Genomic DNA, 15,157 nt, shown 5'->3' with positions numbered 1-15,157 from the left:
GACTGGTAGTATATATATACTGTTTATGAGCAATATCACAAGAGTAGCAGTATGATATGGCTGTATGTCAGCACTGGTGGGAGGCGTGCGTTGGCTCGACGCCACAGGTAGAGTGCCTTAGTGTCCCACAAGTGACAATATACAGCCATATGGCACTGCTACGCATGTGATATTACATTTATACAACAGTTTGACGACATAATCGTGTGTATAAAAAGAAAAACAAGGACTTTAAAAAGTCCTTTTGAATGAGGAACTACTTTCTTCCGCCACTCATTTACATCTGCAGCTGATGTCAGAACAGCAGAAACCATGGCCAGTTCACAAGCGTCACTTAAGAGCTAGTATTAGTGCAATGTCTAAAGTGATGGTCATTTTTGCTCACATTTTAAGATTATGAGGCTGAACAGCATGAAATGCCAACAATCTACAGAGATTTCTCAATATTTCTTTTCGTCGAAAAAGCCAGAGCAAAGCACAGAGCCAGAGCACTACCAGTTTCTGTGGTAAAAGAGAGAGATCATCTCAGAATGTCACTTACCTGATTTATAATGATTTGTTTAGCTGTAGTTTAAAATTTACGCTGAGAAAATGCTGTTTTTCTCCCATAAGGACTTATTATTTGGTCTCTGTTGCCATCTTGTTGCGGAACATCAACTGTCACTTTCTTTTGGTCTGCTCAGACAGGCTGATGGTACCCGATGCACTGAATCCAATGCTCCGATATTATAAATATTTAAAAACAGGCGCTATCCTTATAAATAAACTGCATGGTTGCAATCTAAACAACTACATTCTTGACTAAAAAGCCTCAAAAGTACATTATGTTGTACAGTAAGGTGGGAGTACAGTACCTTACAGTACAGTAAGGTACAGTGTTGTGCATTTTACACAGTCAGGGGCATAGTGGACATTTTAAAAGTGGGGGGATGGCTATATGAGATCATACGTTCATATAATTATTTATCACCTGTTTCTAAATGGTCTGTCTCCAGTGAGGGTGACAGATCCCACAAATTTTTCAAGACACTTCTATACAGCTTAAAGTAACATTTAAAGGATTAACTAGGTTAAATAGGTTAACTAGGCAGGTTAGGGTAACTGGGCAAGTTATTGTATAACGATGGTTTGTTCTGTAGATCATAAAAATATAGCTTTAAGGGGCTAATAATTTTGACCTTAAAATGATTTAAAAAAAATTAAAAACTGCTTTTATTCTAGCTGAAATAAAACAAATAAGACTTTCTCCAGAAGAAAAAATATTATCAGACATACTGTGAGAAATTTCTTGCTCTTTTAAACATTATTTGGTAAATATTTAAAAAAGAAATAAAAATTCAAAGGGCGGTCAAAAATTCTGACTTCAACTGTATATATATATATATATATATATATATATATATATATATATATATATATATATATATATATATATATATATATATATATATATATATATATATATATATACAGTAAGGTACAGTGTTGCACGTTCTACACAGTCGCATTTTAGTCAAAATAGCTGCTCCTGTAATGGAGGATCTTGTCATCATCTCAAGGCTGCACTACTGCAATGCTGTATTGGCCAGCCTTCAAACTTGCTCAAGTAAGCCAGGCACAATTAAAGAAGATATTAATGTATCTTCTCTTTAACTGACCACAGAAAGCCTACGTTTAACCCCTCTCGGTCTTGCTCCACTGACATGCTAATCAAATTCACATTCAGATCTCTTCTCTCTCCTCTCCTTTTCCGCAGTTACACTTCAGCTCCTGCTTTTGTTTACTCTCGAAATTCAGTATTGCGGCGCTGCTAATGTCGCCGGCTCCTGTATGATAAATAGCCTGCGCTTTGCCTTGTTTGAAAGTCGCTTCGGATAAAAGCGTCTGCTAAATGATCGCTAAATGTAAATGTAATTGGTTTAAAGGTCTCAAACTGTGAATGTCTAAACATTAACATTGCATAAATGTAATTTGTGTTTATTATTATATGTCAACAATGCATCAAACTCCCATATCCGATACATTTCCGTGAACTGATGTCATTGTTGCGTGTATGGCTCTGTTTTTTACACATTCGTGGTCTCAGTATTTCTTTGATCAGATGCTCCACATGTATTTCACATCCTGGTGAGAGACAGATGCTATTTTTGGTTTGTTTGGGGGCCCGAAGCAAGATCTTCCCTGGTGCTGGGCCTTATTCGTTGGTAGTCTAAAGACATGCCTAATTAACGTCAAACAACTGACAAACATCGCAACATTAAGGCTGAAATACCACCTCAACCGTAACCGACGAAAGCAGCAGCATGCAGCACTTCAAACCACCTACCATAAACATGTTTATACACTGACATAAAAAACGGTTTTTAGAGATTGTACTTGCATTATAATTTTAAATGCTTTTTTTCCTCTCACCAAAATTAGGTTAAGATCAAACAATAATTGCCCGCTCCCTTAGGGTGCACAAACCCCCTGTTGAAAATCCTTGCTTTAAAAGTATAGATTTCACTGATCTTGATGCTTTGAGAGCATCTCAAAGTAATCTTAAAGAAACTCAATTCAAAGTAAAAGGGGAATAACTACATTTGATATGCTATCTGGAGGAAATAGTGTACATCAGTCATTTGTACATCATATAAATACTTTAAAACAGAGCTCTTTGGTCGTTTTCAAACCAAGGATGGATAAATAGATAGAGAAATAAACGGTTGCCTTCTGTATTTAACTGAGTGTAGTGTTTAAACTGGCTTAACATAATATAAAACTAGTCAGTAATATAATATTAATATTATTTGTTAATAATTATTAATAATTGCTAATGCTTAAAGAGCCCCTATTATGCATTATGAAAGGTCATATTTTGGTTTTGGGGGTCTCCAACAACAGGCTGATATGCATACAAGGTCAAAAAACACGTTCATTGTCTTATAATATGCATTTATTTTTACCTCATTATCCCAATAACTCCCATGTGATATGTTCATTGATTTATTTGTTCCCTAAGCCCTCCTTAGCACGATGCAAATCTTTGATAATTGGTTCGATGACCCAGTCTGTTGTTACTGGTCGACTGCGTTCAGCGCAAGACGAAGAGAAACGCCCAAGTAGTCGGAGCACAGAGGATATGAGTGAACCTAATGCAGGAATGCATTAAAGCAATGCCGTTTAACACCAGCATATTACTCTACTCTTAACCACAAACCCAAGTAATAACAATGACACACATTCAGTTTTAATCCACACAGTGGATGAGTTGAACTATTTTGAAAATTGACAATGCCATGCGTGTGTAGGAACAACTGATGGTGGCCATAGCAAAGGCAAACGGCAGAGGATCACAAGTTCAGAAACGCATTCAAATTGCTAAAGGAAGAAGCACGATTCACGCTTTCAACGTGGTTTTGGACGCAATATGAAAAATATTCCTTACAGATCTAAGCTGAGAGATACATTACAAGCACTGATCTAAAACAGATGCGTGATTACAAGCTGTGCGGAGCGATTGCAAGTTACAACAAAAAATTAAACACATATTTTTAAGGAATCCATTTTAATCACACTTCACGTTGTGTAGGAAAGAGAAACACTTGGTAGTAGGAAGAAAGAAAAAAGAAGAAAGAATTTACTGATAAAGTCCTATACGTAATAGTCTCTGATGCTCCTTCCTTTAATAACAAACGGCCGGCGAATCCCGCGCTGCAGGGTAGGTTATTGTATCAATCATCAAAAAAATGACAGGAACAAACACAGCACACGGATGGCTATACTGGGGTGTTGTTGTGAAAATTAACTTTAACCCTTTATTCCCCACAGCTGCATGCAGGGTATCTGCGGGGTCTTAAAAAGACTTAAAATGTCTTAAATTTCCAAAACCATAATTTTAGGCCTTAAAAAGTCTTAAATCCACTGAAATATTGTGTTGTAGGTCTTAAATCATTTTAAACGGGTTTTAATTTTCCTATATCCATGTAAAGCTATACCCAATTGGGCCAACACCCATCCAATCAATAACAATATATTTCAATAAAAGTTCAGAATTTTTTTTTATCAATTCTGTTTACTAATTAATATGGTTTAATTATCTTCCTTCCTTACAATAACATGTTTTTAATGTTTTTTTCAAGGTTTTAACTTGGCCAATAAAAAAATATTTAGAGTTTAGCCTCGTGTCAGTCTGAAATTTCATTCATTATGGTCTTAAAATGGACTTAAAAAGGTATTTTAAAGGTCTGAAAAAGTCTTAAATTTGACTTGATGAAACCTGTCAAAACTCTGTGCATGTCTGGCCATCTCTCAGTCATGGTAATCTTCGTGTCATGATCAATGCCATGATCCCTTGCACCTCGCCAGTGTCTGAAGGGAAAGGCACGTTCATGTTTTACCGGATTGAGTAGTTCATATTTGGTATTGTTTCGTGTCCACGTTGATATGAACAGGCAAAAGATCTGGACGAATGACGAATCATTTAAACGACACTGAGTCGACTATTTCGTTAAAGAATTAATAGTTTTAAACATGGAGCATTTTCTGATTTAACCCTTAGCTGGATGTTTTCATTCACTTAGTGCTGTGTTACACACTGCATGGAAAGTCATTTTTAAAAACACATAATAGGGGCTCTTTAAAAGGATATTTCACCCAAGATGTTTAGCTGAAACCTTTTACAGAAAGAATAAAACCTATAAAGATGACAATATTAGCATCCACACACAATATTATTCTGGTTATTTTAAGCACTCACTTCTGTTTTGTTGCACTTTTAAATTATATTATTTACAAAATTTAATAATACATTACAATCCTGCTTTATGCATTAATAAAAGTAACTAAATGTGGTACTTGCTAATGTGTTACGTTACTTTTTTAATCTGTGCCCAATGGGGACCAATAAATGTTTGAATGCAACAGTCTTAATTCAATGTGTGTTTTTTGTCCCTTAGTAGAAAAAATGCACACAGTCCTGGAAAACTGAATTTCCATTATGCCTTTAAGTGCATTACAGAGAAATAATACATAAATGCAATTCTAAGAACCAAGAATAAAGTGTGTTTTATTTGCTCTCTGGAGGAAATAGCATGCTACTGTATTGTATTGTCAAGAAAAACCTCCATGATTTTGATTCCTCTTTTCAAGCTCACTGGTGAGTCTCATTAACCTACAATACACCATTGTGAGCTTGTCAGCTGCCATTGATTACATGGAGACCCCCTAGTGGCCAGTGCATGGCAATTGTCTCTGGTTTCACAATCACAGTACATGCCCACTGCTTTCTTACAGAGAGAAACAAGCCCTGGGCAGGGGGAACTACAGGAGCCAAACAGAAGAAAGTATCAATGTGTAATCACAAACCTCCCTTCCCTCTACAGGAAGCATGCTGAATCTGACGTGCAGAGCCTTCTTCGGGTACAGTGGGGACATCAGTCCACTTGTTTACTGGATGAAAGGAGAGAAGTTCATTGAGGACATGGACCAGAGCCGCATTCGAGAGAGTGAAATCAAGTAAGACAGAACACAATGGAGGCAAAACAAAAGTTGCTACAGAAAAAAGTAGCTGATGTGTAGTTATAAAACTGCCTTTCTGCTTTTCTGAAACTATGTTATATCATTATATCTGTTACAAAAAGTCAAATTCTCACAGAAGTACTGGGATAAAATGTTGTTTGTGTGCATTTTTTTTTTAAAAGGCAAAGGAAAAACTCTTTTGTTGTCAGCATGTTGTTATGTAAATTTACTCGAAATCACATTTTGAAAAAACTTGCTTCAAATAAAGATCATATCATTCATTCATTTTATCCAATTTCCTTTGGCTTAGTCCCTGATTTATCACCACAGCGGAATAACCCACCAACTATTCCAGCATGTTTTACATAGTGGATGCCCTTCCAGCTGCAACCCAGTACTGGGAAACACCCATACACACGCATTCACGCACATATACCAAAGCCAAATCAGTTTACCCAATTCACTATAACAAATGTCTTTGGACTCTGGGGGAAACCGTAGCACCCTGAGGAAATCCACAAGAACATGGAGAGAACATGCAAACTCCACACAGATTTCACAACTGGCCTAGCCGGGACTCGAATAAGTGACCTTTCTTGCTGTGAGGCGACAGTGCTAACCACTGAGCCACCATGCCACCCAAAGATCATATCAAAGGTTCAAAATATCATAGCTTTGAATAAAGATTATATAAATTATGTGTAAACCAGTTTAAAAAGCATTTGTTAAAGAGATTTGTTCACAAATGCTGATTTAAAAAATGTCAATTAATACAGACTAATGATTTATATATATATATATATATATATATATATATATATATATATATATATATATATATATATATATATATATATATATATATTTATTATATATATATATTTCATTTTCAGACTGTGCATATGCACTAATATATATATATATATATATATATATATATATATATATATATATATATATATATATATATATTAGTGCATATGCACAGTCTGAAAATGAAACCTTTGAAAACAGGTATAATAATGCATTTTTTATGCAAATGCAGGACAAAACAACAATTGCAGTCTTGGTGCAGGTACTTAAGGCTGATTTATACTTCTGCTTCAATCGCAGGCGTATGGTCTGGCGCTGCCCCTGCTGTGGCTTATGCCGACACCTACACCTTTCAAAAAATTTAACTACACGTCGCAACAATGCGTAGCACAAGCTCTGTGATTGGTCGGTTTGGTACCGGTGATGAGTGTGGGCGGTGCTTTTCGCTGCGAGCCAGATGGAGCAATTGCTTACAAGTGTGGAGTCCCGTGAAGGAGCTCCAGATGAAAACTGTTTTTTTGTGTTTATCTTTATGATTAAAGTTGTTGCACGTCCACCAGTTCCCGCCTCTTGTGAGCGAGTTTAACTACTTGTAGCGTTCAGAAAAAACTAAATACCCGTGAAGAAACTCGACACAGATGAACACAAAACCTACTGCTAGCTAGCGTTTTGGAATTGTTATTGCAGAGCAACACAAACAGCACGCAGAAGTATAAATGCATTGCTACGTGCAGGACAGGTGCCGAGGGTCACGCCGATCACTTAACGAAGAAGTATAGATCAGTATAAATCAGTCTTTACTGTATCTGTTATTCATTATAAATGACATTTTCATGGATCTATTTTAAATTGTTTTAAATTGTTTTAACATTTTCTTTCAGAAATGTAAAGTAAAAACTTGATGCTTCAAATGAAGGTTATAAAAATTACATGGTTACACCAGTAGGTGGCAACAAGTGCATGTTAAAAATTAGGTTGAACCATTCACTCAAGATATTCATTCAAAAATGGTGATTCATTCAGTTATAAAACAAATTTATAGTCACTGAATCATAATTTCAAACCCTTTTTTTCAGTTAAATTAAATAAATATTAAACAGACTACAGTAATTACCCACTCACTAGCTTTCCTTTGACTTAGTCCATGATTTATCAGGGGAGACCACAGTGGAATGAACCACCAATTCTGCAGCAATTAACATTATTATATTACATAGAACAATAGCATAAAAATTATATAAAATATATATTAATAATACAGTGGCTCAGTGGTTAGCACTGTCGCCTCACAGCAAGAAGGTTGCTGGTTCCAGTCCCAGCTGGGTCAGTTGGCATTTCTGAGTGGAGTTTGCATGTTCTCCCTGTGTACATGTGAGTTTCCTTCGGGTGCTCAAGTTTTCCCCACAGTTCAATGATATGCGCTATAGGTGAATTGAATAAACTAAATTGACCATAGTGTATGTGTGTGAATGTGAGAGTTTATGGGGGTTTCCCAGTGCTGGGTTGCAGCTGCAAGGGTATCCGCTGTGTAAAACATATGCTGGATAAGTTGGCGGTTCATTCCGCTATGACAACCCCTGATGAATAAAAGGACTAAGCTGAAGGAAAATGAAAGAATGGATTAATAATAATAGAGTTAGTGATAGTTTAGTTGCTTAATTTTAGTTGTAGATGTTACTACCAAAACTAACAAACTGCTTTTAGCCGTGCTTTGGGATTTCTTGTAAATAAATACTATATTAAAATAGTTTATCATTCAGTACTATGGCATACATCAGAGTTTAAAGGTATTGCTGTTTCTATACCATGGCAGTGTTTTTTAATGGAAACAGAAGAAACAGTTGCTTTTAAAAGTAGCTGCTGCTGTGAAATCGCTCATTCAATACGATAGATAGTGCACCGCAAAGCGCACTTTAAGTGTTCACCGAGATGTCGACAGTACATTTTCAATTACTGATATCACAGGCTTGTATATGAGCCTATTTATATCTAGCAGGGGTGGTCGCTGTGATGACACACTATTATTAATTCTCCTGTCTGAAAGAGAGCTGGATCAGAGCAGTGCTGAATACATCCTAATAACACAGCCAAATGTATCGCACACCATGCGCAGAATGCATTTGCATTTACATGCAGTTAAGGAGCAGCAATGTCAGCATCTTTTAAATGAAATTTCAGTTTCAAATGATTCAGCCAGGACAAACAAGTGAGCCAATGTTTTGTTATAATTAAATGAGATCCCCGTTTGTTGAGCGCCAACCCTTCCTCCCAAAAATTGTAATCTCCACAAGCTGCTCAGTCTAAAATTTATCCCCAAAATCCTCTGTCAGAAGGGGCTAATTAAAAAACTTTTATTCCACAGCCGTCGCTGAACAATGGCTCATTGTTTTTTCTCTCTCCGCCAGGACCGTCAGAGAACACCTGGGTGAGCAGGAAGTGTCCATTACTCTGACCATAGATTCACTGGAGGAGGTCGATCTGGGTAATTATTCCTGCTATGCGGAAAACGGCAATGGGAGACGACAAGCCAACGTGCAGATTGGGAAACGAGGTACACATTCAACCATAACACACATGAACTCAACCGACTGAGTCACACCAGCTGCTTCTCATTTAAAGGAATGCTACACTCGTAATGAAGCTTTGTCATTCTCTCGCTCCTGCGACGCTTCTTTGACTTTCTCTCTTTTGTGAAGCACAAGATGTTTTGAAGAATGTTAAGGCTGCTCTATTTCAGGCCAACATCCCATATTTTATAACTAAATATACTCAGACCTCCCTAACACAAAAACTTCATGCATTATGTCAACTAAATTAGGTTTTATATCTGGTCACAATGGTCACCAATAGGAAATAGCATAGTCAGAATTGCATTACAAACATTAACAGTTGTTATACTATCTGTAAACACCAAAATTTTTACCTTTAACATATTCTAGGAAGTATGTAAACTCGTGGTGAGCTTGAAGCATTTTAACCCAAAAAAAATCTCTTTTTTTCGTTTAACAGTTGAATTTCTTACCCAAAGTCAATTACAGCATTTTTAGAACTCCCAGAAATAAGAAAAAAGACAGTCACAATTGTGCCCAGTAGGAAGCAGACAGTGATCAGGGGCAGTCAAAACTGTAATGTGAAGATTTATTATTATTATTATTATTATTATTATTATTATTATTATTATTATTATTATTATTATTATTATTATTATTATTATTATTATTATTATTATTGTTGTTGTTATTATTATTATTATTATTCAATCATTTTCCTTTGACTTAGTCACTTATTTATCAGAGGTCGCCACAGCGGAATGAACCTCCAACTATTTCAGCATATGTTTTACGTAGCAGATGCCCACAGCCACAACCCAGTACTGGGAAACACCCATACACTCTCACATTCACACACATATACTATGGTTATTCAATTAATTTATTCAATTCAATTATACCACATGTCTTTGGACTGTGGGGGAAACTGGAGCATCCAGATGAAACCCACACGAACACAAGGATATTATTATTATTATTAATATTGTTATTATTATTACAGGGCGACTCAGTGGCGCAGTAGGTAGAGCTGTCACCTCACAGCAAGAAGCTCGCTGGATTGAGCCTCGGCTGGGTTAGTTGGCATTTTTGTGTGGAGTTTGCATGTTCTCCCTGCGTTTGTGTGGGTTCCTCTGGGTGCTCCGGTTTCTCCCACAGTCCAAAGACATGCGGTACAAGTAAATTGGGTAGGCTAAATTGTCCATAGTGTATGAGTGTGCATGGATGTTTCCCAGAGATAGGTTGCAGCTGGAAGGGCATAAGTTGGCGGTTCCTTCCGCTGTGGCAACCCCAGATTAATAAAGGGACTAAGCCGAAAAGAAAATGAATGAATGAACATTATTATTATTATTATTATTATTATTATTATTATTATTATTATTATTATTATTATTATTATTATTATATTGTAAAATAATATTTTAATATGTAATTTAGTCTTGTGATGGCAAAGCTGAATTTTCACAACATCAGTTTTCACAACACCACACTAGCATGACAATTAGGGATGTCCCGATCAAGAGTCTGAGTCATTTGATTTTGAGTATCTATCGGTAATGAAACCCGATTCGATAAATCTATAATACATTAAAAAAAAAAAACAAAGAAACAGATCCAGGATGTTCCTTATTTTTTATTCAATTCACCTTATTTTAACATTTAACAACTCTTTTAACAAACAGAGCACTTCTGTGTGGTAGCTTGAACAATCAATTAATAAATAACATCAATTCTTCACCTCTTGCAATACCAAGTTTACATATCTCACAGTTTGCTATGGCAATGTTGTCGTCATCAACTTTATAATACCTCCAGACTGCAGACATTCTCGGGTTGTTGTTAGATCAGATATGTCTGCAATCCAAAAATAATGAGAATTAGTTATATTAGTTATTAAATTTCCAATTAATTGTATTTCAGCCCTAAACCCAACCTTCACAGTAATGAATAAACAGTACACTATAAAACCCAAAAAGTTAAGGTAACTCAAACCATTTGAGGAAACCGATTGCAACAAACCATTTGAGTTAAACTAATGTGAGTACTGTGAACTTACTCCATTTTTGGAGTTCAAGTTGAAGTAATGAGGTATTTAATTAACCCAATACCTTCAACACTAGGTTCAAAACTCTTTTCAAATGAGTAGAATTAACTTTAAATAAATTTTGAGTTAACTACACTCATTTCATTTGATAAAGTTGACTGTTGGATTTTACAGTGTAGTTGTACCGAGTATTATTGATGTTTTTTATTAAATTACCCAACAAATACATTTTTAATGCCTACCCCTACCCCAAACCTAAACCCAACCATCACAGTACTGTAAAAATATTAATTATTGTTATACAGTGTGACAAAAATTATGCTAAATTGATCTACTTCTGTGTTCTACTTTTGCCTGAAAGTCCTGATCTGGAGATAACATCCGATTCCGATTGAGTCTGAAACTGTGTGATCGGGCCCAATTTCCAATCACATGAACAGATCTGGACATCCCTAATGACGATCTAAAGTAACATTCATTCATTCATTCATTTTATTGTCAGCTTAGTCCCTTTATTAATCCAGGGTCGCCACAGCGGAATGAACCGCCAACTTATCCAGCACGTTTTTACACAGCGGATGACCTTCCAGCCGCAACCCATCTCTGGGAAACATCCACACACACACTCATTCACATTCATACACTACGGACAATTTAGCCTACCCAATTCACCTGTACCGTATGTCTTTGGACTGTAGGGGAAACCGGAGCACCCGGAGGAAACTCACGCAAACGCAGGGAGAACATGCAAACTCCACACAGAAACGCCAACTGACCCAGCCGAGGCTAGAACCAGTGACCTTCTTGCTGTGAGGCGACAGCACTACCTACTGGCGTCGCCCTAAAGTAACATATCATATCATATATAATATTATACATTATTATTATCTTATCAAAATAAATAACAGTTGAGCTGCTTAATTGTTTGGTGGAAACTATAATATATTGTTATCAGGAATCTTATTTGAAACAGAATTTTTTATTATATTATTTTTATCAATATAGAGTTTAAACTTTAAAAAAGAGCATTAAATGCATGATATAGAGTAGGCTAACATAGACTGTGTTTTTCAGTAATAAATGTAGAGGTTTTATTCATTAAAGTGTGAAGTAAACATGTATAATCAATGTGAATATAGTCATATTAGTCATCATTAGTCATAACATAGTCATTCGTAGGTGTATCTTCTATTAGATTATATGTTTCTTGTGTGTGAGAGGAGCCTGCAAAGGAATTTGTAAGATGTAAATCCCTTGAGGAGCCTGCTGGAGAATGACTGTATATGTAAACACACCTATAAGGAGAAGTTATATGTATGAGAGGTCATGGTAATATGTAATCAAGTTAATGTACCATCATGACTATGTTTGTAAACACTCAAAGAGTAAGCTTTATGGAGAGACAAATGCATGTAAACTAGCCTAACAAACGACTGTTAAACAAGCCTGAAAAACTACAGAGTGTACAGATCTCAGACATATCAGATTCTCTCGGGTTCCTCTCTGGAGTGTCTCTGACAATAAAGCCTATCTTCTGGCATCAAAACCTCCAGACTTGATCGTGGTTATTTACAGATGCGGCCGATGCCACGGCATAAACAGGAAGTGATTTAGAAGCAGGAGTTCGTCTTTAGTTTAGCCGCACTATTACATAATAAAATTTCTCATTCCACAACCTGTCATTTTGACAAACTGGCTTCAGTATAAGCTGTTTTTAGACTAAAAAGCAAGTATTAAGTTCTGAAAACTTGCTGAATGTTTTAGAGTTAGTACAATAAGCTCTTATATGTCAAAAGATCAAGATAATTTTAAGAGTGTTAATAATAATAATAATAATAATAATAATAATAATAATAATAATACATTTTATCTAAACCACCTTTCAAGAAACCAGTCACTGACAAATGTTTGGAGTCAGTAGGATTTTTAATTGTGAAATGTTATTGCACTATAAAATAACTGTTCAAAAATAGTTTCTAATTTAATTAAATAATTTATTCCCGTGATTTTAATGATGAAATTTCAGCTTCATTATTACAGCCTTCAGAGTCACATGATCCTTCAGAAATCATTCTAATATTAATAATAATAACAACAACAACAACAATAATAATAATAAAAATAAAAATAATAATAATAATAATAATAATAATAATAATAATAATAATAATAATAATAATAATAATAATAATAATAATAATAATAATAATAATAATATTTATTATTATTATTATGGGCAGCACGGTGGTGCAGTGGGTAGCACGAAGCAAGAAGGTTGCTGGTTCGAGCCTCGGCTGGGTCAGTTGGCATTTCTGTGTGGAGTTTGCATGTTCTTCCCGTGTTCGTGTGGGTTTCCTCCGGGTGCTCCGCATAGTCCAAAGACATGTGGTACAGGTGAATTGAATAAACTAAATTGGTCGTAGTGTATGTCTGTAAATAAGAGTGTACGGATGTTTGCCAGTGATGGGTTGCAGCTGGAAGGGCATCCGCTGTGTAAAACATATGCTGGATAAGTTAGCGGTTCATTCCGCTGTGGTGACCCATGATTAATAAAGGGACTAAGCCGAAAAGAAAATGAATGAATGAATGAATGAATGAATGAACATATACACAACTCAACTCAAATAATTTAAAATAAATCGACAGTATAAAAATAGAGCAGATGATAAAATACAAAGACATAATACAGAATGTAGTATGCAGTTATAAAGAGTAAGTTATTTTGAACAGATGAGCTTTAAGTCAGGATTTTAACAGAGGGAGAGAGTCAATGTTCCAGATATCAGAAGGAAGAGACTTCCATTGTGCTGTGACTGGCAAAGGGAACAGAGAGGTGGATCTAAGGGAGTGATATGGAGTGGTGATATGGGGAAGATCAGACAAATAATGTGGTGCTGTTAAAGGTCCCATAAAATTAAAATACATTTTTTTAGATGTTAGTATCAATATTAATAGGTTTTAAGATATTTATATGCTAGTGTGCTCCAAAACAGTGACAAAATTAGCATTTAGAAGATTAAAAAACTGATATAAACATGTAAAGCTTGTAGTTTGTCACTTCCAACTAAATGGATCAGTGGTTTTATTCACGCCACCTCATACTTCAGTTTCTCATCAAATCTTGACCAATCAAATGCTTTCTAGTATCTGACATGCCCTGCCTCATTCAAGACGCTACTCATTTGCTTTTTATTTGATGCGCTTGAGCTCAATCACTCTCACCGGCAGGGCTGTGATTAAACAACACACTATTGGCTGTTTCTAAAAAGGGGGAGGGGTTACACTATGTACCACACCCTCTTCGTGTTATGGTTGAGATAATGTCAAACATAGAATAAAAATTCACATTTCAAAGCACTTCACCTTTAAAATGTAAACAGATGTTTTAATTTAACACAAATATTTCTAAATAAACTACTGAGGAATTTATCTGAAACATAAATGTTGTGTTGCATTATAAAAGCTTTTGTTATTGTTATCAATATAATGTTTTAATTGAATAAAAGCAGATTTATTTATTTTTTTAAATATCAAGTAAAACAAAATTAATTAAACTTGTATATAATTACATATTTTAGCCACTTATCACTTACTGTACCTATTTTGGGCCAACGTAAAAGAGCAGCTTTGAAATTCTTCAGAATTGCACCTTTTTGTTTGTCCCATGAACCTAAGAAAGTCCTACAGGTTGAGCAAATGATGACAGGACTTTCATTTTTGGGTAAACCAACCCTTTAATGTGCTGTGGGGTTTCTTTACATAAACAGCACAGCATGTTCCTGTGTCTCCCTCCTCTCCTCTGTCTCTCACTTTCTTTCTCTCCTTCAGGGAAATGCATCAGCATCTAAAATTCACTCTCTTTTCGAGAGAGGCGCTTTGAAGGCATCCTATCTTCTCTTTAATGGCAGTTCAGAGGAGGAGACGGCTTCAGCAGTTCAGACACATTCTCTCCCTCTCAGCCCAACTCCAAACTCATTCAACTGTTCTCACACTCACACACACACACAAATGAATAAACACACATGCACATCCGCTCTCTCTCTCTTTCAACTCGTCTTAGCTGTACACACACATATTTCTGCAGATAATCTCAAAGCCACACACAAACCAAATCTCTCAAATGCAGCTCTCTCTCCTCCAGCTCACTGCTGAGCACACAAACACACACGCTTTCGCAATCCTTCAGCTTCAGCTCAAGCATCTGAGTGGATCTTGCTTGTTTTCCTCCATTAGCTGTAGCGCTGAGGAGCTT

The 15,157-nt window shown here is 35.8% G+C and overlaps 1 protein-coding gene across 2 annotated transcripts in view; it reads left to right on the top strand.

Annotated features, from left to right (window-relative positions):
* The window catches only part of il1rapl1a (interleukin 1 receptor accessory protein-like 1a), a 155,845-nt gene that overhangs the window by 130,292 nt on the left and 10,396 nt on the right, over window positions 1–15,157 (top strand). For both annotated transcript variants that reach the window (XM_056465742.1, XM_056465741.1), the window contains exons 7-8: window positions 5,364–5,496; window positions 8,718–8,863. In XM_056465742.1, coding sequence (XP_056321717.1) covers window positions 5,364–5,496; window positions 8,718–8,863 — 279 coding nt within the window. The remainder of the gene's footprint in view (window positions 1–5,363; window positions 5,497–8,717; window positions 8,864–15,157) is intronic.

The sequence above is a fragment of the Danio aesculapii genome, chromosome 9, assembly GCF_903798145.1.
Source record: "Danio aesculapii chromosome 9, fDanAes4.1, whole genome shotgun sequence".
In the NCBI taxonomy this organism is placed as follows: domain Eukaryota; kingdom Metazoa; phylum Chordata; class Actinopteri; order Cypriniformes; family Danionidae; genus Danio; species Danio aesculapii.
This window is presented reverse-complemented; position numbering and strand designations above follow the sequence as displayed.